The 26990-nt window shown below is 41.6% G+C and overlaps 1 protein-coding gene across 2 annotated transcripts in view; it reads left to right on the forward strand.

Moving 5' to 3' along the window:
* The window catches only part of PCSK5 (proprotein convertase subtilisin/kexin type 5), a 519623-nt gene that overhangs the window by 396746 nt on the left and 95887 nt on the right, over positions 1-26990 (forward strand). For both annotated transcript variants that reach the window (XM_024996182.2, XM_024996184.2), the window contains exons 21-22: positions 13689-13791; positions 22398-22534. In XM_024996182.2, coding sequence (XP_024851950.1) covers positions 13689-13791; positions 22398-22534 — 240 coding nt within the window. The remainder of the gene's footprint in view (positions 1-13688; positions 13792-22397; positions 22535-26990) is intronic.

Consider the following 26990-nt stretch of genomic DNA (forward strand, 5'->3'; position numbering starts at 1 on the left):
CCCACAGCTCACTTTGGCCAACCCCACGCATCTGATACACCTCTGTCTGATGTTCCATGATCTGTATCCTCTCTCCAAACTCAGTTTTTGCTTCAGTCCATCCAAACATTTTCCTGAGTCACAGAGACATGCCTCATCCAGTCTCCCAATCCTTTGCTTTCTAAGTGTTCCCCTCCCGAAATATGCTCCATTTCCCCTATATTTTTCAGGCCCAAGTCACTGATTTCAGTACAACAAACAAATATTTATTGAATTTCTCCCCCCAAAACACAAAACAAGTCTAGGAACTATCTTCTACTGATGCGGTAAAGCCACGAGGACCCAAAACTAAACAAGAAATGGCCCTGTCTTCAGGGAGGGGTACGATGAGAACTGGATGCCCTGGGCAACCATTAAGTTTTGAACACTTGAGTCTATACAACTTAGCAACTGAACAGCAGCAGCAGCATAGCTCATTCATGCTGCTGTACAGCAGAAACGAGCACAATATTGAAAAGCTATTATACTCCAACTTAAAAATAAATGAAAAAAAAAAAAAAAAGAATAGTGCAGGTTGCACAACTGAGGTGCCTAGGATTGCGGAACTTATCCCCATACACACACACACACAAACACCCCACCAGTTATTCGAATTTCCGGTATTGTGGAAGAGGCGCATGAGAAGTGAGCAGGGCCTGGGATAAATACCATCTCCACTGTCTTCTGGGGAAAGGAGTGCTGCAAAACCAGGATTAAAGAAGCAGAGTTTGGAATCTAACCTCTTAGGTTTAAGTCCCAGCTCTGCCACCAGCTGGGTGACTGTAATAGGTCACTTCATATCTCATTGACTCAACTTTCTCAACAGAAAAATTAGGATCATTTTTAAAAAACAAAATACCAGCTGTACACAGAGTCCTCCTTTCCCCATGGGATTATTATAAGGACTGATTTAATACATGCCAAGTGCTCAGGACAATTCCAAGCATTCGGCCATTAGTGAGTAAGTGTGAGCTATTTGGATTATCACTAATTAAGTGATCTTTGACAGATTAAATTTCCTGAGCCTCAGTTTCCTCATCTTCAAAATGAGAGCAGTGCTTACATCTACAAGTTGGCTCTGAGAATTAAATGTGGAACCATCGAGAAAGCACCCAGCAGCTATCCCAGAAAAGGTCCCCTTATACCTGATCCATGACCTGGACTTCTAATCCCCAAAACACACGTGTCATCCTTCTCCTGTCCCTGTTCCTCTTAGCAGTTCTGCCTGCCCATCATTCATGCTACCGTAGTGAGCACTTGTATTTATCCCATAGAAAATGCTGGCATCTTACAAATTCATATTTAGGAAATTACAACCTAAATTACACTCGACGATTGCATAACCAAAAGTTCCCGAGCCCACAGGCAGCTCTTCCACAGCCCATCCCTGCCCATTTTGGTGAACAGTGAGTGGCAGAGAGAGAAACTGGCCCTCTCCTGCTCTGGGAGGACTAGGGGCCTCAGGCACATTGCACCGTGTAAAATCTGGTTAAGATAAATATCAAGAGCAGCCTTGAAAGGAAAAAGGAGTCAAAGCAGGTCAGACAGCCGCCAGAGGAAGTTTGAAAAGGGGAGGAGAGCCTGACTCATCAGCTCTGCCTGTGGGGATCTCAGGGAATTTATAGGGAGTGCCAGGCTTCTGGAGTCCTGGATGACGAGCCCCACCTCTCCGCCTGCTGGCTGCAGACCTGGGGCCAGGGGCTGGTCCCAGAGGGCACAGGACCCCCTACCATGGGGTCTGTTCCCCAACAGTGATGCTGAAGAGCCCCTCCCCTAGCCGGGACAATGATGTAAGTAAAGCAGGAAGATGCAGTGGCCCCTGGGGAGATGCTAAGGGTCTGCTTTGAGGTGGGCTTGGCTGTGAAGAATGGCGGTCAGGCCCAGGGGAGAAGTTCCAGCACGTGTGCAAGTTTACACAGGAGAGAGCCCTGGGATTCACAGCTAGGACAGCTGGTTCCAACATATACAAGCACTTCACCTGTTCCAGCCTCTCTCCTCTCTCAGTGAGGAAAGGCCAGTGCATGGTCATCCAGGGGCTCAATGGGAAAGAGAGGAATCCTGAAGAGTGGAGAGGGAGGCTAGGGCATTCTATGGTGGTGCCAAGTGAGCTTCTAGTCCTGGATCCCATGCTCTGGGCAGAGCCTAAAGCTCTAATCAGATACAAACCATGCAGAAGGAGGCTGGTGGGCAGGGACACACCTGAGACTCTTCCCTCTGACACCCAGGGAGTCTGAGGCCCCTTGCCTCACAACACGAACTCCCCCACCCATCCCCCTGGCCACACACGGAGCACACAACACTCATAACCTACAACACCGCCCCCACTTCCACTGTTGTCTGCTTATGTGTGCCAGCGTCACTGAGACAGAGAGGGAACACTGTAATCTGTCCCAATGACAGCCAAGGAAAGAAGCTAGGGCCTGTCCTGGGCCTCTCACCTAAAGGAGAAGCGGGCTGTCCAAGAGCAGTGCCCACCCCAGCATGCGGCGCAGAATCCCACGCTCTGTGCCTGACTTAGTGAGACTCCACTTGGAAAAAGCCTCGTGTGCCTTCCCAAACTTCTACCTCAGCAGGCTGAGAAGGGCATAGTCACGGCCTCAGAAGTTTCCACAGCTAAATTCAGGGAAAGCTGCTGCTCTGATAGAGGGAGGCTGGCTCCAAGGGGCTGCTAATTATGTATGAAGATGACCTTGCCTTCATGAGGTACGTGAGGTGTGCAAGTTGTATCTTGCAGCTGAATTGCTTTGAGAAGGGAATGTTCTAGTTATCCAGGTTGCTAATTTCAGTTGCCTCATTGCCACGGGCCTATGCAGGCAATACGTTCAAGTCCCCTCAAGGGTAGTGAAGAAGGCACAACTTGGGATCTAGTGAGACCAGGATATATGAGTGATGGTCAGAGAATTAACATTTTGATGCTTAAATTCCCAATTAAGTTGATAGCTCCTACCCTGGCTCACACAGTAAAGAATGTGCCTGCAATGCAGACTCGAGTTCAATCTCTGGGTCAAGAAGATCCCCTGGAGAAAAGAGTGGCTACCTACTCCAGTATTCTTCCCTGGAGAAGGCCATGGACAGAGGAGCCAGGCAGGCTACAGTCCATGGGGTCGCAAAGAGTCGGACACAACTGAGCGACTAACACTTTCACTTCACCCTACCTTATTAATTTGACGTTTAATGAGATAACACACCAAAGTACATGATAACTGCAGCTACCATTCTTTTATCCACTATGCAAGGCACTTTCAGGTCCGTTTTCTCATTTGATCCCCACCACATTCTGTGAGAAAGAAAATATTATCCACAATACACAGTACACAGAAGAGGAATGTCAGGGAAATATGTGACTTGATTAATGTCAGGCAGCTGGAGAAGGAAGCCAAAATCAAACCCAGGTGGTGGGGATAACTCTGAAATTTGTGCATTTACCCAAGACAATTATTCCTCCTAGGCTGGCACTCCACTGTAGGCACAAGGCAGACTTTGGTTCCCTGTCTTATTTCCATACTTGAGTCTTTTCAAAAGCACAATCTGGTTACTCTCAACAAAACATATGGCAGCCTGACTCATCAAATGCTTCCCTGGTCACTAAGGGACTGAGGTGTGCTGGGTGCCATGCTCCACTCAGACCTGTCACTAGGCAAACCAAACCATCTCTTAGAAGGCAGCATCCCCTGCCTGAGGATGGGGAGAGTTAATGATGACCCAGTGAAAGACTAAGTTGTCAATTACCAGCTCAGGTGCAGATAGAGCCCTAGGCCTTGGAAGGCAACTTCTTTCTCTTTCCAGGAGCTTCTCTTTCTCTTAATTAGCAATTAGTCTGCAACTTAGAGTTAGCAGGCAGGGCTTGCAGAAAGGCTAAGGAAGGGAGAGGAAATATTAAGGAAGGAAAAGGAAAGATTAAGGAAGGGAGAGGAAAGATTAAGAGAGGAAGAGGAAAGACAAAGACAGTACACTGGATGTGTTACTGCAGAGCAAGATTAGAAGGATAATTTGAGGATGTTCCTTCCCAGGGGCACTGGCATTGGGGAAGGGACAGTAGTGGTGCCTTGATGGGCTTAAGAGCATGGGTTTGGGCTTTTATGTTCATCTTATTTTTTAATTTTTAAAAAATTTTTATATAATTTTTAAAGGTGACTTTGCATTTACAGCTATTACAAAATATTGGCTATAGTCCCCATGTTGTAAAATACATCCTTGAGCCTATCTTGCATCCAGTAGTTTGTAACACCCACTCTCCCACCACTGTACTGCCCCTCCTGCTTCCACTGGTAACCACTAGTTTGCTCTCTGTATCCATGAGTCTGTTTCTTTTTTGTTATAGTCACTAGTTTAGATTCCACATACAAGAGATATCATACAGTACTTGTGTTTCTGACTTATTTCACTTAGTATAATAACCTCCTGGTCCATCCATGTTGTTGAAAATGGTAAAATTTTATTCTTTTTTATGGAATAGTAGTAGTGTTTTATACACACACACATATATATCCCATGTATCCAATCATTTGTTGATGGACACTTAGGTTACTTCCATATCTTGGCAATTGTAAACAATGCTGCTATGAACACTGGGCTGCATTATCTATTCACATTGGCATTTAGGGGTTTCTTTGGATAGGTACTCAGGAGTGAAATTGCAGGGTCATGTGGTAATCCTATTTTTCAGCTTTTTGAGAAACTTCCATACTGTTTTCCACAATGGCTGCACCAACTTATGTTTAAAAAAAAAAAGAAAGAGCAAGTTTTTTAACCAATAAAATAACCAACAACCAATAAAAGTGGTTATTTAGGGAGGCTCTCTGGGTCACTATAGCAAAGAAAGTGGATGATAACAAGTCTCATCTTGTGCTTGTGTTCAGGACTCCCACCATCACAGAACACATTTAGATTGTATTAGATCCTTGGGAAAGACTTTGGGTTCAACCAATTCATGGGCTAGTTTAGTTCAAAAGTGTCAGGAAGGCTCTGTGGGCCACAGCCCTGATAGTTTCACCTGCCATCTTCATCGGGTCTGAGGTGCAGGGAAATGATACAGTCCTCAAGGCCTCACAGCGCCCATGATCACTCTCGGGCTTGTAGGAAGCTCTAGTCAGCAACCTCTCCTCTCAGGTCACTGGTTGTCTCAACAAGCGTCACCCAAACGTGACCTGCAGCAGGAAATCAGCCATGTTTTCCAAAAGGTAAACAAGTCATTCTCCCAAATTATGGTCACTTACTTCCAGCGCTGGGTACTGAACCTCACATAACCCCTTACCATGAACATATCCAAATCTGTACGGTTTCTCCCATGAGCGGTCTCTCTGGTACAAACGATGGGAACACTGAACACTGGGGGATAAAATCTTACCTCCGAGGAAGAGAGGGATGGAGTGCCCAGAAGAACCTGCAGTGAGCCTAGGTTCGCTTACAAGGAGAGCAGATAGCATTACAGCAGTTTGTACCCCTCCAATGGGTGAAAAAATGGCTCCTACCCACTGAACCCTGCTTGTGGGAAAGTGCTCACAGTTTCCCTCATCCACAGATTTAACAATAGGCTCTGTACATTTATTTTGTTTAATTACAAATAATAATCACACTCATGCCTCTTGTGTTCTCTTGTTCCTGATTCTAGAATCAACTGTTCAGTGTCTTTTTAATTTCAGCTTCCCTAACTAAGACTTAACAGTGATTTTTCACTAACATAAAGGCTATGCAAAATTCTCTTAATTGAGAAAAAGATATACAGGAACCAGTCCATCTATACTAAATTTTCATATAAATTGAGGGACCAGAGAGAGGTTACTATAATTCTGATTGTAAGCTATTTCTTAGGAGGTAGTTTATTTTGGTTTTGGACAGCAGTTAGGTATAGAAAAATCCCTTTGCAGAGCTCCAATCAATTATTTTATTCATTAAAAAAAAAGTGGGGGTTTCCCTTAAAAGCTTCTATCCTAGTGGACAGAATAAGCTATCTGTGAGATCTCTATTCAATAACCAGAATTGTCTTTTAATAAATGGTGGCTATTGTATCAGAGAAAATAAATGTGGAGGGCATATTCAGTCACTGAGTAAATCTGCTTAGTGCACCATGCCTGCTCAAAGTTCATTTGTTTACACAGTGAATTCCTTTTTGATACCCTTACCTCATCAAGTGGTTTAGAGCAGGCATGTGCTCCGTTCTTTCTCTTCATAAATAGCAAAGCTACTTGGAACTCCAAAAGTGGAAATGAATTTGTACCAGGGAAATCTTGCAGAAAGAGCATGGGCACAGACACATCTGAGTCACAACCCAACACTGTGACTGACCTAGTTGAATGAATTTATGCAAATTTTTCAACTCTCTGAGCCTCAGTTTCTCATTTATAAAACAAACTATTATTTGCCTTAAACATTATTGGCTTAGAACACAATTTCTAACATGGTAGGTGTCAGTGAATGGGAGTTTGTGTGATTGCTACATCACCACTCTATTCAGGTATGTTGGCCAAGACTTCACACTGGATAAATTTTTTTTAGGTTCTCACTAGTTATCTATTTTATATAATACAAAGCAGTGTATATATGTCAATCCCAATTTCCTAATTCATCCCATCCATCCCCTTCCCCACTTGGTATCTGGATATTTGTTCTCTACATCTGTGTCTCTATTTCTGCTTTGCAAACAAGTTCATCTGTATCATTTTTCTAGATTCTACACATAAGTGATATTATATGATACTTGTTTTTCCCTTTCTGATTTCACTCTGTATGACAGTCTTTAGGTCTATCCATGTCTCTGCAAATGAAACAGTTGTCATTCCTTTTCATAGCTGAGTAATATTCCATTGTATATATGTACCACATCTTCTTTATCCATTCCTCTGTTGATGGACATTTAGGTTGCTTCAATGACCTGGAAGCAACCTAAATGTCCTGGACTATTTACCTATTGTAAGTACTGCTGCAATGAACACTGGGGTGCATACACTGGATACATTTTTTTTTAAAGAAGCCTGTGGTCAGGGTCCAAACAACAACAGTGGAAAAACTCAAAGGATCAACTCTTGATTCCTTACTCTTCATTCAGCATGCAGGTAGAGGGAAACAACATTTGCAATGTGTTAGATCCACACTTTATGATCTATCCTTTTTGCAGGAGTGCCAGGATATGTGGGGGGTGGGTGCCAGACTAGCCTTTCAGAGCATCTGCACAAACCACACAGAAGAACACTAGCGCCTGAAAATGAAAATGCAATGAGATCAGCAAAGATAAGTTTCATCAATTAGAAAAGCCTGTGGGAGAGTAAAAGTGGGAATCATTGGCAGGACAGGAGAGAGCAGCAGTAGCCCCAGACACCTCCAGGCTGTGGAAACACCTCTCCTCTGAGTCGCTTGATGTTCACTCTATCTTTGTAAATCCTAATGCAAAGGAAACAGTGTGCCAGCTGCCAGCTTTCTCCACTGTCACAAGCTTTATCCACTTCCTCACTTATCTCCATGAGTTTAAGAGGTCTCCCAAGACTCTGAAACAAACTAGCTCTCCAAGATGGCTGGTGCTTTTCAAATGCATCTCCACAGGCTGAAAATCCCGAGATTTTGGTTAAAATTAAGTATTGCCCTGCTAAGAAATAAACTCACTGTGTAGACTTCGTGTGTATGGCAAAATGTATATAATATAAAATTTACCATTTTAATAACCAACAAAGACCCACTGTATAGCACAGGGAACTCTGCTCCAGGTTATGTGGCAGCCTGGACAGGGAGGGAAGTTTCAGGGAGAATGAATACATGTATCTGTATGGCTGAGTCCCTTCACTGTCCACCTGAAACTATCACAACATTGTTAATTGCCTATGCCCCAATACAAAATGAAAAGTTTAAAAATAAAATTTACCTTTTTAACCATTATTAATGTATAGACCTACAGCATTAATTACTACACACACTGTATGCAACCCTTACCACCAAGGATACATCACAAGAACTTTTTCATATTCCCCAGCTGAAATTCTGTACCCTTTAGGGAGTTAACTCCCCCATTCTATTTCCCCAGCTCCTGGCAACCTCCCTTTTACTTTCTGTTTCTCTGAAGTTGATGACTCTAGGTACCTCGCATAAATGGAATCATATGATATTTGTCCTTTTGTGACTGATATATTTCACTTAGCATATGTCTTCAAGGTTCATCCATGTTGTAGCATGTATAAGAAATTTCCTTCTTTTTTAAGGATGAATAATTGTGTAGACTTTTAAGTGAAGATATTACAGTCTCAGTTGATGGCCTCATATTTTGAGTCTTGCTATAAAACTCCACACTTAACGAGGCCTTAAAACCTGAACTATTTCATTAGTATATAACTTACAACTAGTTGAAAGTATTACTGGGCATATTTATTTAAGGTAGTGAAACACAATAAATATATAGATTTTTTTCATGAAAACTATCTTCACACAGTGGTTTCTTAAGTTGGAAACTAGTTACTGACATCCCTGCAGAGAAATAGTAGTATTTGATTAGCACTTCTGGTTGTAGAGACATTCAGGAAGGTCACATTCTATGGTTTCTGGTATCTGAGTGCTAAGGCACTTAAACAGAGGTCTACAGATAATTCAGGTACCCCAAGAGAGAAAGCTGAGTGCAGAAGAACTGATGCTTTTGAACTGTGGGGTTGGAGAAGACTCTTGAGAGTCCGTTGGACTGCAAGGAGATCCAACCAGTCCATCCTAAAGGAGATCAGTCCTGGGTGTTCATTGGAGGGACAGATGTTGAAGCTGAAACTCCAATACTTTGGCCACCTGATGCAGAGAACTGACTCATTTGAAAAGACCCTAATGCTGGGTAAGATCGAGGGCAGAAGAAGAAGGGGACGACAGAGGATGGCATCACCAACACAATGGACATGGGTTTGGGTGGACTCCAGGAGTTGGTGATGGACAGGGAGGCCTGGCGTACTGCGGTTCATGAGGTCGCAAGGAGTCAGACACGACTGAGCAACTGAACTGAACTGAACTGAACTGAAGTTTGCTCACTGAAATAACTGGATCAAAAACCAAATGACTGATTTCTTATCCCAGTGTCCCTCCTGATTTTCTCTAATTAATCACCCTTGATAAAAAGTTGTTTTAAACTCACATTATAATCTACTTATATGTTTAATTTACTGAGTTTATATATTTGCTTAAATATTACAATAAATGTGGCTCTAATCATTAAAGAAATATTACAAGGTACAAAAGAAAGCATAGCATTTCCACAGGAGACATGAAGCTCTTCTGGCCCATGTAAGCCTAAAAGATATTATCATGTGAGTCTCGACCAAATTTAGTATCTGTGGAGGATGTAATCAATGTTCACCTATTCTGGATGATTTCATAAAGTTTATTTATAACTTAGACTTGTTGAAACAAACACATTCTGCAATGTCATCAACAGGTAGAACGGGCAGACTAAGCCTCTTTTACAAGTATTAATTTTTAAGCTGTGTCTGCAGAGACATCATTCCCAACCAGGAAACCCTACTGTCTCAGTGTCCTTTGAATTAGTAGAAGATGAGAAAGAGACTAAAAGGAGAATGAAAATTTTTCTGATGACAGAAGAAAGATAATTTGGACATGATAATAATGAATGAAGACACCAGAAGGAAGAGCCTATAGGATGAGGTGGAGAACAAAAATACTGACCCCTGAAGTCTGTGCTAAAAGTGATTTTTCCTAAGAATTTTGTATATCACGCCTGTCATAAACATTCAGCTTCATTGTGCAATGAAGACAGATGACAAGAATTTATTGTTCCAACAATCAAAAAAAAAAAAAGTACGTTGTTGGAATCTGGGGTTTTTTTTTTTTGTTTCAAATGTGCAGTGGGACTTTTGTGCCTCCAAGGGCTTGGGGTAGTAGTTTATGTAACTGATCAGACATCTACATAAATATGAGAAATGGGGCAGGTTCCTCTCTTCTCATCTGTTCCAAAGCCAGAACTTGCTCTCTAGTTAAGAGGCGTGCAGACAGGAGAGAGATGAACAGTTTAGCTGTCCTACGCTGACTCTTACATAATATGAGGTTTTCTCCATTTAGTTTCCAAATGGTAGGAGGGAAAAGGCTTAAAGAGTCACTTATTAGGGAAGAAAAATGCTTGGGAAGGTTTTAAGTTGGGGAGAACTTTTACAGATCAGAGGATGAAGAGGTGAAGAAAACATTAAAGAAAGACTGGTGGGGAAATACCCTGAGGAAAGACTAAAAGCATTAGATGGAGAGTTGACAATGGCCAGGAAAAAAAAAATTAACTTCCTCAAAGACAGGGGACAAGTGAACAGTCAATAACACAGGAATTTTGACATTGAAAAAGAAAATTAAAAAAGATGCCGGGGATACTCAGTATCTTAACAGCAAATTAGGTAGTGACGTCACATTCTGAGAAACAGTGGGGATAAAATGGGTGGGACTTGGGTCTTGGAAAGGTTGGCCTAGTCCAAATAAGGAATGCAAGAGGGAACTAGACAGATGAATGAAAAAGATGACCAAGTGGCCTAGGGCTCCACCTACGGTAAGCTAGATTCATAGTGGGGCATAAGAAGGTTGTGTTTGGAGTGTGTACTTGAAATCTCACTCGAGATGGGGCAATTCCAAGTGATGATTATATCTAAGTTGGCATTCTGTGAACACCAACAGAGGCCATAATAGGTGAGCAGATCAAGAAGTAGAAGTCCAAGCTGTCAGTGCCACCTACTGGCTTACGGAAGCCAAAGAGGAGGCAAATCAGATACAGAGTAGAATTTAAAATTTTCACAGTAATAACTGGATAACTCTTGCTTGACCTAGCCATGCATCACCTGTAATTACAAAGGAGATTCTGGGTATAGATACGGGATAACTCAGAACCAGCTAAGTAGCATTCGATTTAGCAGAGCAAGGTGTACTTAGTTTAAAATCCTACCCTAGCACTGCCTCTGATATATCATGGAGGTTAAGGTAGATGGATACTAGGAGCTGGGAGACCCACATCACTGTGTCAGTTCCTACAGGCATGGGTGCCAAGGCAAAGGGATGGTCTTTGCCTCTAGGTCTAGCAGAGTCTAGCATATGCCCTTGCTTTTTGGTTTAAGACTTTAACCTAGACTGTCCAAAAAGTCAAAGGCATGTGGCCAGCATTTGTATTATAACTATTTCTTTACAAATCATTCTACCACAAAATCTTTGCAAACCCAAGAAAAGGGCCTCTTAAGATTTGTGTATCTAAATCTCACCGAGTACCTGGCACACAGAAGTTCAAAAAATATCCATGGAATGAATGAATGAGTGAGCTGTGTTCTCCATGATCCTACATTTCTCTAGAATACACTTTCTTTGGGTTTAGGAGTCTCTGTGACTGTCTCCCATTCCTGTTGCCCTCAGCACACATCTTTTGAAAGACACATAGCTGTCATCTAACTCTAAACACAGATCATTTTCATTGGCCGTGCAGGCATGATCTGCTTCTTCCCACCTGGTCCACCCTGGGTCCTCCTCTGCTCTTTATCCTGCTGATGCCTGGGCTGAAAATCACACTGCTCAACTGACTGTGCCTCCCTCAGCAAAAATGGAAGAGATTTCAGCAAGGGTAATAACAAAGAGGTGAAATGGGGGAGTCTGAGTAAATAAAAAGAAGCCTGAAGAAATACAATGCCTGTATTGTAATTGAGTGAGACAGCCCCATCTTGAAACCACCACTCCTACTAGACAGAAATCCCAGCTTTTTCTGCCTCAAGATGCTGAAAAGTATAACTAGTCCATTCTAACACTTTTGCGTGAATTAGTAAAGGATGCTGCTCCCTACAGAGGCAGAGGCTGCCCACACCAGCGTGCCTGGCTTGGTGAGATGAACCTGGGGGGAGCAGTGGTTTTCCGCCTCAACTAGATTTGGGCTTTTAGCGCAGTGAACAACCTCTGCGTTCTTTTCCCCCTCTGGTTCCTCACTCTTTAGGGGCTAGGGCTTCTGGGAGTCACTCCTGGGCTAAGAACCACAGTCCCACTCTAAAAATTATACTTTTCTGGTCCACATTGCATCCTGGCAATGAAGAAAAGAATCCAAGATATGCAGGGTGGGCCACTGTTAGATTCTTGCTCTGCTCTGAGTATATATTCTTCCCCATTAATTAACAAAACCAATAGACTTAGTCTCTGTGAAAGGCTTTTTCTGCTATGTAAAGGCAAATTCTAGTTGCCTCTTCATTTTCACTTCTGTGCTTTAGTGCTAGCAAGTGGAAGATTTATGTAAGTAAGGTCTGCCTTACCCAATTCTGCTAGTTCAGTAAAGCTATGGGGAAAGGCAGAGGGGTAGACTTCACTCCACTCCTCATCAGTAAAGTTCAAGTTTCCAGGGCTTTTTGCAAGATAACTGCAATAAATCAGGCTGTGAACCTTGGAGTTTGAGTTAGACCATTTGACTTAACCAGGGGCAAGTCTTGCCCCATCCCTCTTCTGGCTGGCTGGATCTCAAACCAACAACGCAACAGGCTTACAGGGCTGTGAAAGTTGGAAGTGAGGTAGAGGGGCAAGAGAAGTTGTGACTCGACTGAAATCTGAAACTATATTTCCTGAGTGTAATCAGTTTCCACATCATACAAACTGGGTCTTCGGATCTGACTGAGATATTTTTCCACTTTTTTTTTTTCTTTTTAAGACAATGACAATGTAGTGTGGATAAAGGGTTGAATTCAATGAATGGAGACCCATTATTGGATTATCACCAGCAATAAAACTGGCTTCTCTTCACTGCCTTTGCCATGTGAAAAAAATTTTAAATGTCCCCAAGTTTGTTAAACTTTTATGAAACGTTCATGTGGGAAGGCCTCATATGGGTTTTTCCTTGGGAAAGATGAACTTCTCTGGCTATCTCCTTATTGTTACTCTCTCAGGGTGAGATGCAGCTCACATCTGTCTAATGTCAGCCAAGATTTAATTGGCATTTCTGACTAGTAATCACAATCAACCCCTCACCCTGGAGCAGTGGAACAAGATCTGGGCAGGTCATGCCTGTGGCTTGACCTCAACCAGGATTATACCTGGGGTCTCTGTGGGCCAGGAGCCCTCAGGTTTTAACAGGAAAGTTAGTAGGAACTCAGTAAGGGGGTCCTGTAGGACACCCCACCCCAGCCTCTTTCTACTTATATAACACATATAACACTTATATAACACATCTATAACATGTTGACTAGATTCAGAATAATGTCACTGCCTCGTAACTTTCCGACGTTCTAACTTCTGGGACCCGTGGGAAAGTAATAGTTGTAACTATAAAGGAAATCAACTCTTAATATTCATTGGAAGGACTGGTGCTGAAGTTGAAGCTCCAATACTTTGGCCACCTGATGCGAAGAGCTGACTCATTGGGAAAGACTCTGATACTGGAAAGGATAGAAGGCAGGAGGAGAAGGGGACAACAGAGGATGAGACGGTTGGATGGCATCACTGACTCAATGGACATGAGTATGAGCAAACTCAGGGAGATAGTGAAGGACAGGGAAGCCTGGCATGCTGCAGTTCACAGCGTTGCAAAGAGTCGGACGTGACTTAGCAACTGAACAACAGCAATGTAAGGTCAGGATTTAGGACTGGTTGCTGAGTCATTCAATGTCTCTTCTCTCTGAATTGTCTCCACTGTTTTTTCATAGCCACAGAGGGATCTGGCTGCTCTCATGTAGAAATAAGATAAACAACTAGATTTTGTTCCCCAGGAGAATACGTCGATGAGCATGGCCACTGCCAGATCTGCGAAGCCTCGTGTATCCAGTGCCGAGGACCAACCCAGGAAGACTGCACAGGCTGCCCTGTCACGAGGTGAGTGACCTTTCTCAGTAGCTCCTGGGGTTGCAAGCTCATGAGAGGCAGGATGGAGAGAAGAGGTACTTACCACCTGGAGGCACCCCTTGAGCATACGAAAAAAAGAATCAGATTCCTTCCCCTGACATAGAAAACCACTGTGGTCTGGCCACAGCTCACTTCTGTTGCATCCTCTTGCCATGGTACCCCATAACCACCATAAGAATAGGTTCCCTGGACACTAGATAAGCCTTCTTATCAATGAAGGTGGTGATGGCTTTGATGCCTAGAATCTCATCCCTTTCTGCACACCCATCCTGCAACCATCATCTCCGTCTGCTGATAAAATATCTACTCACATTTCTAGAGTCAATTCAAGGGCGAACTGTTCTATGAAAGCATTTGTTACCTCTTTCCAATATTAAACCTCACCTTTATGTCCCCTATACTCTGTACAAACTTCCATAATTGCACTTGTGACATTTTAAGACACTGATTCACAAATCTATTTGTTAGACTGTAAGCCCCTTAAAATACTCATCTTTGTACCTCCATTATCTATCACAGTGCTAAGAAAATAGGCACTCAGTCAATGTTTGGTAACTGAACGAATGAGGAAATAGCAAATCTCTGAATGGGACAAGCATCTTTGCTAATCACTGAGAATCTCTAGTGAAGAGAGTTGGGAGCACACTGTATTTTTTAATCAATATTCCTCTATTAATAAATTCTAGTATGTAATATTTGTTGGTCTCATCACTGCTCTGATAAATGCAAAGGAAGCAGGGTCTCTCCCAAGATCAATATAATGAGGCTGCTCCAGTGGCAAGTAAATCTCTAGCATGGACATCCCCTCTGCCATGCACAAGAGTTATTTCTTCTTCTTTTCCAATTTGGATTCCTTTTATTTCTTTTTCTGCTCTGATTGCTGTGGCCAAAATTTCCAAAACTATGTTGAATAGTAATGGTGAAAGTGGGCACCCTTGTCTTGTTCCTGACTTTAGAGGAAATGCTTTCAATTTTTCACCATTGAGGATAATGTTTGCTGTGGGTTTGTCATATATAGCTTTTATTATGTTGAGGTATGTTCCTTCTATTCCTGCTTTCTGGAGAGCTTTTATCATAAATGGATGTTAAATTTTGTCAAAGGCTTTCTCTGCATCTATTGAGATAATCATATGACTTTTATTTTTCAATTTGTTAATGTGGTGTATTACATTGATTGATTTGTGGATATTGAAGAATCCTTGCATCCCTGGGATAAAGCCCACTTGGTCATGGTGTATGATCTTTTTAATTTGTTACTGGATTCTGATTGCTAGAATTTTGTTAAGGATTTTTGCATTTATGTTCATCAGTGATATTGGCCTGTAGTTTTCTTTTTTTGTGGGATCTTTGTCAGGTTTTGGTATTAGGGTGATGTTGGCCTCATAGAATGAGTTTGGAAGTTTACATGATCCTCTACATAGAAAACCCTAAAGAATCCACCAGCAAATTCCTAGAACTAATCAATGAATATAGTAAAGTTGCAGGATATAAAATCAACACACAGAAATCCCTTGCATTCCTATACACTAATAATGAGAAAACAGAGAAATTAAGGAAACAATTCCATTCACCATTGCAACGAAAAGAATAAAATACTTAGGAATATATCTACCTAAAGAAACTAAAGACCTATATATAGAAAACTATAAAACACTGGTCAAAGAAATCAAAGAGGACACTAATAGATGGAGAAATATACCATGTTCATGGATTGGAAGAATCAATATAGTGAAAATGAGTATAATACCCAAAGCAATTTATAGATTCAATGCAATGCCTATTAAGCTACCAATGGTATTCTTCACAGAGCTAGAACAAATAATTTCACAATTTGTATGGAAATACAAAAAACCTTGAATAGGCAAAGCAATCTTGAGAAAGAAGAATGGAACTGGAGGAATCAACCTGCCTGACTTCAGGCTCTACTACAAAGCCACAGTCATCAAGACAGTATGGTACTGGCACAAAGACAGAAATATAGATCAATGAAACAAAATAGAAAGCCCAGAGATAAATCCACGCACATATGTACACCTTATCTTTGACAAAGGAGGCAAGAATATACAATGGATTAAAGACAGTCTCTTCAACAAGTGGTGCTGGGAAAACTGGTCAACCACTTGTAAAAGAATGAAACTAGAACACTTTCTAACACCATGCACAAAAATAAACTCAAAATGGATTAAAGATCTAAACGTAAGACCAGAAACTATAAAACTCCTAGAGGTGAACATAGGCAAAACACTCTCTGACATACATCACAGCAGGATCCTCTATGACCCACCTCCCAGAATATTGGAAATAAAAGCAAAAATAAACCAAATGGGACCTAATTAAACTTAAAAGCTTCTGCACAACAAAGGAAAGTATAAGCAAAGTGAAAAGATAGCCTTCAGAATGGGAGAAAATAATAGCAAATGAAGCAACTGACAAACAACTAATCTCAAAAATATACAAGCAACTCCTACAGCTCAATTCCAGAAAAATAAATGACCCAATCAAAAAATGGGCCAAAGAACTAAATAGACATTTCTCCAAAGAAGACATACAGATGGCTAACGAACACATGAAAAGATGCTCAACATCACTCATTATCAGAGAAATGCAAATCAAAACCACTATGAGGTACCATTTCACACCAGTCAGAATGGCTGCGATCCAAAAGTCTACAAGCAATGAATGCTGGAGAGGGTGTGGAGAAAAGGGAACCCTCTTACACTGTTGGTGGGAATGCAAACTAGTACAGCCACTGTGGAGAACAGTGTGGAGATTCCTTTAAAACCTGGAAATAGAACTGCCTTATGATCCAGCAATCCCACTGCTGGGCATACACACTAAGGAAACCAGAATGGAAAGAGACACGTGTACCCCAATGTTCACTGCAACACTGTTTATAATAGCCAGGACATGGAAGCAACCTAGATGTCCATCAGCAGATGAATGGATAAGAAAGCTGTGGTACATATACACAATGGAGTATTACTCAGCCATTAAAAAGAATACATTTGAATCAGTTCTAATGAGGTGGATGAAACTGGAGCCTATTATACAGAGTGAAGTAAGCCAGAAAGAAAAACACCATTACACTATACTAACGCATATATATGGAATTTAAAAAGATGGTAACAATAACCCTGTGTACGAGACAGCAAAAGAGACACTGATGTATAGAACAGTCTTTTGGACTCTGTGGGAGAGGGAGAGGGTGGGATGATTTGGAGAATGGCATTGAAACATGTATAATATCATATGTGAAACGAGTTGCCAGTCCAGGTTCAATGCATGATACTGGATGCTTGGGGCTGGTGCACTGGGATGACTCAGAGGGATGGTATGGGGAGGGAGGAGGGTTCAGGATGGGGAACACATGTATACCTGTGGTGGATTCATTTTGACATATGGCAAAACCAATACAATATTGTAAAGTTAAAAAATAAAATAAAATAAAAATTAAAATTAAAAAAAAGTTATTTCATCTAATTCTTTATCTGGACTCTAATACCCTGAGCATAAACTGTTGTGTATTTGTCTCTTTATTCTCTAGTGATCAGCACACAGTAATAAATCAATAAATATATGTTTTACCAAACCTGATAAAGTATATAACTAACATCATGAGCTTGGCTCTCCAATTAACTCCCTCAGAAAGAAGAAAAGAAAGAGGGAGGGAGGGAGGGAGGGAAAGAAGGAGAGAGGGAGGGAGGAAAAGAAAGAAAAGGGGGAGAAAGAAAGAAAGAAAGAAAGAAAGGAGGGAAGGAGGTAAAGAAGGAAACAAAAGAAGTGTCTTACTAGGAATTCTTAATGCTGTGATAACATTTTCTAAATGTCTCTTTAAGATACCTATGACTCTTGAATTTGTGTTAAGTCAGCTTTGAGGCATATTATTAGACACAGACACCATTTTGAAAATACATTCTGTTTCTCCTGTTTCTCCTTTAAGTCCTCACCATATCAACAATCAAACCCTACACCATGTTTGAACATCTTTGAACTAAGGGAACTTGTTAGTATTTGTTTAATAAGGCAGCTACCATCATCCAGTGTACACTGCAGAAGTCATGACTGTCCCAGGCTCACCAGGAGTGAAAAAAAGTTCAACTACCATCAATGGCCATTTTTAAAAGTCTAAGCTCATTGGTACAAGATCAGAGGTCTCCTGGGCCATGTGGATAGTCTGGCTTCAGCAGCCCATGGTTTAGCTTTTGAAGACAGAAAAGCAAGTGTGTAGATCTCAGAAACTATTTTGAAAAATATAGTCATTGACTTGTTTGTTCTCAAAAGGGCAGCAAGGTATTTTCTTTAGGTGTTCTCCAAAGTATTTCCTTTACTGGAATCAGGTCTATTCAAGGCAATCTTCAGCACCTGCTTTATGTCCAGTTTTGAGTTAGGTGCAAACTCCATTTTTTTTTTAATAGGTGACTTGGGGGTGGTGGGTCAAAGTCAAGGGCTGATGCACTCAGGGACCAGAACACTGGGACAGCTTTTACACCCTAGGCCTGAAGCAAAACCTGTAGCCTTAGAAGAAAAGAGGCTTGATAGAAACTGGAGCTGGAGGGGACATAACCACTCCAGAAACATGCAAGGAGGAACCTAAGCTGTGGCTCCAGAAGGAATAATTACCATAACCTCTCTCCTCCCATCCTCAGATCTCCTGCTGGTGTTTCCTTTCTTTGTCTGAAACATCTGAATCCCAAAGGAAAACACCACCTACAAGTGAGGAAAGTGAGCTTAGGAATGCAGTCTCTAGTGGGCACTAGTAGGCACAGCAGGCCAGAGACTGGCAGAAAATGGACATGGGGTAGCAGTAAGGTGGGGCAAACGGGACAAACAGGACTAAAGGGCCCTCTGGGTTTCTTTCTAATCTTACGCTTTGGGAGGATCTCTAGTACTGACAGAATAAAGGTCATCCCTAAAGGAGTTTTTATCTGGGAAAGAAATGTTAACTTAGAGGTTTTCCTAATATGAGAGAGAAGAAAATCAGTGGGAATGTAGGTGAAATAAGATTGCGCATGTGCTGATAATTGGTGAAGCTGAAAGATGAGTACCTGAGTGGTGGTGGGGGTGGTGGTTTCTGTTATGTATTGTTTATTTTACATGTTTAAGTTTTTCCATAATAAAAAATTTTTAAATCATTTAACTCTGAAGTTGTTTCACAGGAAATTGAAAAGCCCTTTCTTTATCTTCTAGTTTTCCCTTTGGTGGTGGTGGCAGTTTAGTCACTTGTTGAGTCTGACTTTTGTGACCCCAGGGACCATATACAGCCCACCAGGATCCTCTGTCCATGGGATTTCCCAGGCAAGAATACTGGACTGGGTTGCCATTACATTTTCTACAAACCTTTGGGTTTATTTTGCTCCTTCGAGATGATTTAAAACTTGGGGTACAGTCTTTGTCAGGGCTATATAACATGTATCAGGTTGGCCAAAATGTTTGTCTGGGTTTTTCCATAATATTGTATGGAAAAATCCGAATGAACTTTCTGCCCAATTCAATCGCTCTATAATGTCATGGTCCTCACTGCCCAAGATAATTTCCCAACCCAGTCCTGAGGAATTGCAGAGCCCATGAACTAATTAAAAACACGTAAAAGTTTTCTGACCCACCCTCAAATGTTTTATTTGATCTGTTTCGAGAACTCGGGGGAAAAAACCCTTTTGTCAGATTTAATTCTGTTACAACATTACCAAGAAATTACAGTAAATACTCTTGTGACGGTTTTAGTTAGGCAAACCAACAGTCAACAGGGAGGTCCAGCTAACCCTAACTTGCATCTTTTCTGTTTCAGTTCACTTCTCTCTCTCTCTCTCTCTACACACACACACACTGGGGTCTCTGGAAAATTTAGTGCCAATGTTGAGAACTTCACCTCCAGCAGCTCTTCCAGCATTTGGTTTTACACCTTCTTCCTTTCCATGAGGCCTGTGGGACTCAGAATGGTTCACTGCTAATGAAAGGGCCAAGAGCATATGTGACCTGGGGACAGTAGGGCTTCCCCAAGTACAGATAAGCTTGCTTGAGTATCTCAGAAATCCACAAACTGGATGACTGGTGTCCCAGAGATGGCTGGAGTTGGCTTTAAAGAAAATTTTCATCAGCCCCATGAAGCCCAGACTAAGATAATCTCTTTTCCTCCACTAGGGGAGATCTGTTGGTATCTGTGGGAATCTGTGTCACTTGAGATGGGACTTTTCTTCAAGTTCCTTAACAATTTTTCTTAAGGAAGTTGGGGTGGGGGAGTTTGCAGGAGATGATGTAATTCCGTCCTTCACTCAAACACAACTAGTTTCCTTATCATTCAATCTTTATAAAGAATTATGTTCTTACAAAAACTGCGTATGTCACGTGTGCTTTCTTCAAGGTAGGGATAGAGGGAGGTGGCTTAAAGCACAATTATTTGCTTAGGGCTGTCTTAAACTCAGGCTCTCAAGTAAATGCAGACAGCCCTTCCCCTACATCAACATGGCAGCACTACACACTTTGCTTCACTGCCACACCCACTCAAGTTTCTGAACGGTTTTAAAAGGTTCCAACCGTTGACAGTATTAGATCACTCTCTCAAGAGAAATAATTGCCCCCAAAACCAATCTGTCATCTCTTCCCACAACAAATAAAATGATGATGTGCTTTCCATCTTTTTCTTAATTTAGCAAGAAAATGAATCTTCACAAATAAACATGCCCCATTCTCCTTCTTAGTGAAGAACAGAGTAGTTCACTTGTTTAAAAACCTCAGAAAGCTCTTATATAGTTTTTTCATAAAGGGAGGTTTTTCTCATGTTTCTTTTTTTTTAACTAGCCACATCCAAATTATTCCTTGACAAATCCTCTAGCTCAGAGACCACAGCCAGGGTGGGGTCAGGATTTCCCAGCTAGCATTAGTGCCATCAGCTGAACGTCTGGCGTAAGAGCACAGGCTTCCCATTCCAGGTTGTGGTGCGGGAGATCTGTTCTGACGTGGACAGCCAGATGTGTGTGCGTGTCTTTTTTAGGGCTGGGACTCCACACACTGCAGTGGCCAAAAGTATTATTCACGCCATTGTGCTGGGTAGGGTGACCAGAACCTGAGGGGCTGAGGATCCAAGAACAAGGCGACCTTCTTGTGTGGTTGGCCTGAATTCCATTCTGTTTCCAAGCAGATGCAAATGACACAGACTTTCAGGGATGAGGTGGAAGATTGCAAGCAACACATACTCAGGATGCCTTGTCCCCACCCCAGTTTCCACCAAACCCAGGATTGAAATGCCAGTCCTCCATGTAGGGCTGATTCCAGCTATGGAAACAGAAGAAGTCTGACAAACCAATGCCACCCCAGGAATGAGCTGTGACATCATTCTGGGTGGAGAGAGGAAGAACCCCTAGCAGTGTTTGCAGGCCTTCAGCTCTCCCAGACATGGATACCAGCATCACGTCCCCCGGGGAGCACGTGTGTGCTACTACTCGGTCACCCTCAGGACTGACACAGTAACCACTGCTCTAAGGAAGATCTCTGAGACACTGGTTTGCACCACCTGTACGACTTAGGTAGGAGTCATTTAGCAAGTTCCACAGTAACCTAGACCACCAGTTTTTTGAGAAGTTTTCAAAGTAAATTCCCTAGACCAGCACCATGAGTACAATCCAAGAACTTGTCAAAAATGCAGATTCTTGGCTCTCTCCCCCAAGGCACGACTGAATCTGAAACTCTGGGGTTGGAGCTCCCCGGCTCACTTCATCCATTTACATTATTCATCCGACTTGCACTTAGACATTGTGTATTTTTTTCTGAGCAAAATCTTAGACACTGTGTATTTTTTTTTTTCTGAGCAAAATTCTTGGATACAATTTACTTCATCACATGGGATTACTTTGCAAGGGAAAGAAGAAAGAAAACTTTGAAAATATTAACCATGACATTATGATATATATATATACTGCATTGTATAAAACCAAAGGTTTTAGAAGCCCACATACTAACTTATCTGTGGTGCCCTTGTAGGTGATGGCAAACATGGTCAGAAAATAGAGACTGTGGTACCCTATACACCAGGAAACACTTGCAAAAATGACACCCCAAATCAGAGTTCATTGATTACTCGCCATATGTGTAGGTCAAGTTTATAAGTAGCACCTAAACTACAGGATGGTGCTTCTTCAAGAGCCCTTGGACTTGACGTTTCCTTGCAAAGTGTGGGCACACTGATAACTAAAGAAAGATACTTTCTCCAAAGCCTCTGGATTCAAAGACCACTAAAGTGCCTTGAAAGTTCAAAGACCCCCATCTCAGTGTTGACTGGGTTTGGCTAGAGCCTACCATGCAGGTTTAATCCCCAGGGCACTGGTTAATTTATTTGAAACCAGAATCAAGATTATATCCACAGCCGGTTCCTGGCATGCCTGCTGTTGGGTCCAAATCTTTGGCCAAGGATGGGTACGTGACTAATGCTCCCCATGTTCTAAGATGATCAGTCCCAGGCATCACCCTTGTTTCTGGAACAATGAAACCAAGTCTGTGCAGAAAAACACAAACACCACATGTTCTAATACTTAATGCCATCCCACAAAGCCACCCTTACAAACTAAACGTCTGCTTGCCTCTAGGGTTTTGGATGATGGCCGCTGTGTTTTGAACTGCTCCTTGGGCAAATTTGAATTCAGGAACCAATGTCATCCATGTCACTTCACCTGCCAAGAATGCCAAGGAGATGAGCCTTCCAACTGTACCTCCTGTGGAGTAGGTAAGGGGGTCTGGTTGCTCATTTCTTCCCCTTTCTTCAACTTGCTCTCCCACTGGACATTACTTTGTTTGACTCAGAAGCCTCATCTCTGGGGAAGAGGCAGGTGAGATTAGACAGCTGTTCATTAAAGAATGTGTACAACCTTGAAGTGTCTGCATATTGTCAGAACATAAGTTCACAATGCTAGAGACACAGACCTGCTTCCCCTGAGGAGGTGAGAGGGAAGCTAAGAGATGTTTTTCCAGAGAAGGAGAAAGTAAGGGCATGCAAACATGATGACAGGCACGAGCTAGACAGCAAAGCTAAGCTTCACTGAAGTGAAAGTGAAAAGCTAGGAAATTAAGACAGACACATTCAGTCTTCAGGAGAAACAGCCTAAGAGAGGCTGTGTCAGGGTCCCTGCAGCCCTGAGTGACGCCATTTAGAAGCTATCAGAGCCCTGTGGGATGGCAGGGTAATCTTTTCCAAACACAAATATGACCTTTACTGTCCCAGACCTTCACAATTCTAAAGTTTCTGCTGTCAATAAATTATATTCTATGATCACTCTGGTCCTCTGCAGTTTGACCCTTGACTACTCTCTAGCCTCCCTACATACTCTGTCCCCAAATTTGACTTCATGAGGGACTGATTTCTATTTTATATAATTAAATTTACTTATCTTTAATTGAAGGATAATTGCTTTACAATACTGTGTTGGTTTCTGCCAAACATCAGTATAAATCAGCCATAGGTATATCTATGTCCCCTCCCTCCTTGAACCTCCCTCCCAACTTCTTCCCCACTCTAGGTTGTTACAGAGCTCTGGTTCGAGTTCCCCGAGTCATACAACAAATTCCCACTGGCTATCTATTTTACATATGTTAATGAATATGTTTCCATGTTAGTCTCTCCATTCATTCCACTTTCTCCTTCCTCCCACTCCCCATATCCATAAGTCTGTTCTCTATGTCTGAGTGTCCACTGCTGTCCTTCAAATAGGTTCAGGGACTGATTTATATTTTATTTGCCCTACACTTTAAAAATTTGAATGAAATTGGGAAATTAAAAAAATTTTTTCTCTTGAAAACCTGGAAGATTTGGCAACACTGTGTCTTCTGGTCCTCAAATGGTTGACTAGAGACCTCCAGGCTGCTCTCCATTTGCCATAGTCCCCACCCCTCCCAGCTGTCTCACTGATCCTGAGGCTGTCAGTTACCATCATCACGACATTTACATGGTTTTACTGGTGGGAAAGAATTATTTAGCTTTATTCTTGCTTGTCATAAAACAAAGAAAAATGAAGAATAAATCAATAGTATCATGCATTTGCAGAAAAATGAGGGAAAACACATATCTTTGTGTAAATTAAAATGATTTCTTTGTGTTTGTAAACAAAGTATATCTGTTCAATTTTACCTCTACCCTGCTTATTCTGTTTCCTTCCTCACCTATAAGATGGTGATCGTGGCTGCCTCCTTTAGGATTATTATGAAAATGAAATGAGATAAAATAATAAAGCACTTAGAACAAGGTGAACTGCACAGGAAGCACACAAAAAATATTAATAATGATTATTATTACTACTACTGTTATTGTTTGTACCCACTTACTTCTATGGGTATTTCAGTCTCTAGCTGAGTTAGGTTTCTGTACAGCAGAAATTAAACACAACTTTTTTGTTTTTTTTAACATTTGTTAATATCACCACTGATCTCATCAGAAAAGTTTTTGAGGACTGAAGAACTGTCAGGCTCAAAAGTGCATACAATAAACCCAACATTTAAATCAACTAGACTTCAATAAAACATTTTTAAATGTATTGTGCCACTCTTGTGTATAAGTTACTCTACATCAGTGCCTTGGAAGATACAGTAAATGATAGCATGATACTCACATTCAAGTTAACAATCTAACAAACAGGTTTGTCCTCGTGTATTATAAAAAGAGAAGATATTAGATAAAGACTGAATGAATGGCAGTAACCCTACCACATGTCACTAATTTCAGCTGTAGTGAGCAAAAGAGGCTTCCTGAAGAGGGGATGGTTGGGCAGATTCTGATTAGCAAGGTTTTCTGCCTGTTAAGAGTGCTATATCCCAAGTCCATGTATTAGGGCAGCTAATCCATGATGCAGTGCTACAGAAGATAGATGATGGAATGGATGCAGTTCTGTATCAAGAGGCTTTATTCAAAGGCTGAAATTCCTCTGTCTAGGGAGCCCCATCCACACACATAAGCCTCTCCCAACTCTTTGCAGAAACTTCACCTCTTGCTGAATTGTAACTTTGTTAAAGTTAGGTCTGAATCCTTTTGGAAAGGCAGAAGGCTAGCTCTATTGGTGAAAATTCACTCTAGACTCTCACCCCAGTTTATCCTCTACTAAACTGAACCCTAAGCTAAATTCTACCAATTATACAGTAGCTGCAGTAAGCAAAATGTTGAAGTAAACTTTATAAAGTTTACTTTCAGAGTCCTCAGCCTTTCCTTCTTCCTTCCCAGCAATCCTGTTCCCATCCTGCCTGCAACCTTCAACCTTCTTTACCTCTGGCAAACATCCAATGACTTCACATTGGTCCACCCTCCCTTCTAACAGAATCAGCTGCCAAGAAATACTCTGAAAACAATTAATTACTCTTCAGTATAAATGAAAGCCAACCTGAACCTCTCTGGGAGTTCTTTGCTTTTTAACTTTTGTCTCACATTGCCACATGAAAGGATTTGGCACCTAACAAAAATATCAGCCCTTCTACTATCAGAACCAACTTCTCCTACATATCATTACAGGAACTTAAATTCTGAGATTCTGGGCAAGTAGCCAAAATTTTATGTATGATATGCAAATCACTGAGGTATCCAAATTATCACCCAAGGCTAAGTGAGCTGCCATGCTGTCAAGCTATTAGAAATATGATCAAATCTTGGCATAATCCTGACCCAAGCAGGTGGGGAAAGCCTGCCATTTTTAAGGTGCCTAAGTGACTTCCTTTTGCACAGTCCATGTATTTTAAACAAGACCCTTTAAATCTCTGTCCTTTAAGCCCAAAGTATAATACCCAAAGGGGTTCAAATAACAAAGCCATATCTGAACAACCAAAATGGAATTGAATAACATTTCTTCTAATATCTGAAATCATCATCATTCATTTTTAAGATTTTTGATCCAGTTGGATATGTTTGAAAAACAGGAATGTTGATAAATATGAATTCACTCACTCATTCATTCAATCATTCAATAAATATATATTTAAAACTCATAACCATATGCCAAGCTGTTCCCAAGCCTCTGGATCCTGAGTTGACATCAAGGGAAGGTGTAGGGGGTGGACAGGAGGGTGGAGGATAGGGTGGGCTTGCCACTGTTGGCCTTCACATCTTACTACCTATGTGTGGGAAGGCTGGCACTCTGTAAAGCAGGATCTTTTCTCAATGAGTCATGGTGGACTGAAAAGAACACAGCTTGGAAAGTTGACCTTTGTGTGGTCTCTTGAGATTCCAGGTCCCACCAGATTAGGATTCTGTGCTCCAAACCTTGATCTGTAGCTGTAGAATCACCAAAGGCATGCTGCATCCTCCCAAACACTCCCTTCCTTTAGAGGATAATGTTCTTCCAGGTCGAACTTGGAAACTGCAAACACTTTTCTTTTTTAACTACCTCTTTGGAGGCTCTCTTTATATTCCTTGACCTATAAGGACCAGCAGACTTCTGGCATGAAAATGCCATCAGATAAAAAGGGCGCTTCAGAGTTCATAATTCAACGGTGTGGTTTTTAAATTGTATTTCAAATAGGACTTTAATTAAATAAGAAAATTACGTTAAATCTTTTTAAAGTGTCTAGCTTACAGGTTAAAGAAACACCTGATTGTTGGCAAATTTATGCGGTTCAATTTAATATTATTCTGACTTTTGGGTTTTGCACTTGTAACATGAGGTCAGCACTATCTTTAGAAATCTGGCAGCCTTGCTTCTCGAAGGTCAGTGGTTCAGGATCTTCATGTGGTATATCACATGATGAGCAAGCTCTAGACCCAGTTGTTTTAGGGAACACAGGTATTTCAAAACTAGAAGCACATGGGAGACCTGATTCACGGAAGACAGATGCCCTGGGCACATGCAGCACAAGTGAAAACTCCAGGAGGCCGGGGGTGGGAGGCAGAGGATTTCAGGTGCATCTACATTAATCGTGTGCATTTAAGTGTGTGATTAGAACTGATTAGAATCCTTTTGCATTGATCATGATAGTTTGCATCCATTTCTCCAGTGGCAACATTGGATTGGCAACAGTATGAAAAGGCAAAATGATATGATACTGAAAGAGGAACTCCCCAGGCCAGTAGGTGCCTAATATGCTACTGGAGATCAGTGGAGAAATAACTCCAGAAAGAATGAAGGGATGGAGCCAAAGCAAAAACAATTCCCAGTTGTGGATGTGACTGGTGATAGAAGCAAGGTCTGATGCTGTAAAGAGCAATATTG

This window comes from Bos taurus, chromosome 8, assembly GCF_002263795.3.
Source record: "Bos taurus isolate L1 Dominette 01449 registration number 42190680 breed Hereford chromosome 8, ARS-UCD2.0, whole genome shotgun sequence".
NCBI classification, from domain to species: domain Eukaryota; kingdom Metazoa; phylum Chordata; class Mammalia; order Artiodactyla; family Bovidae; genus Bos; species Bos taurus.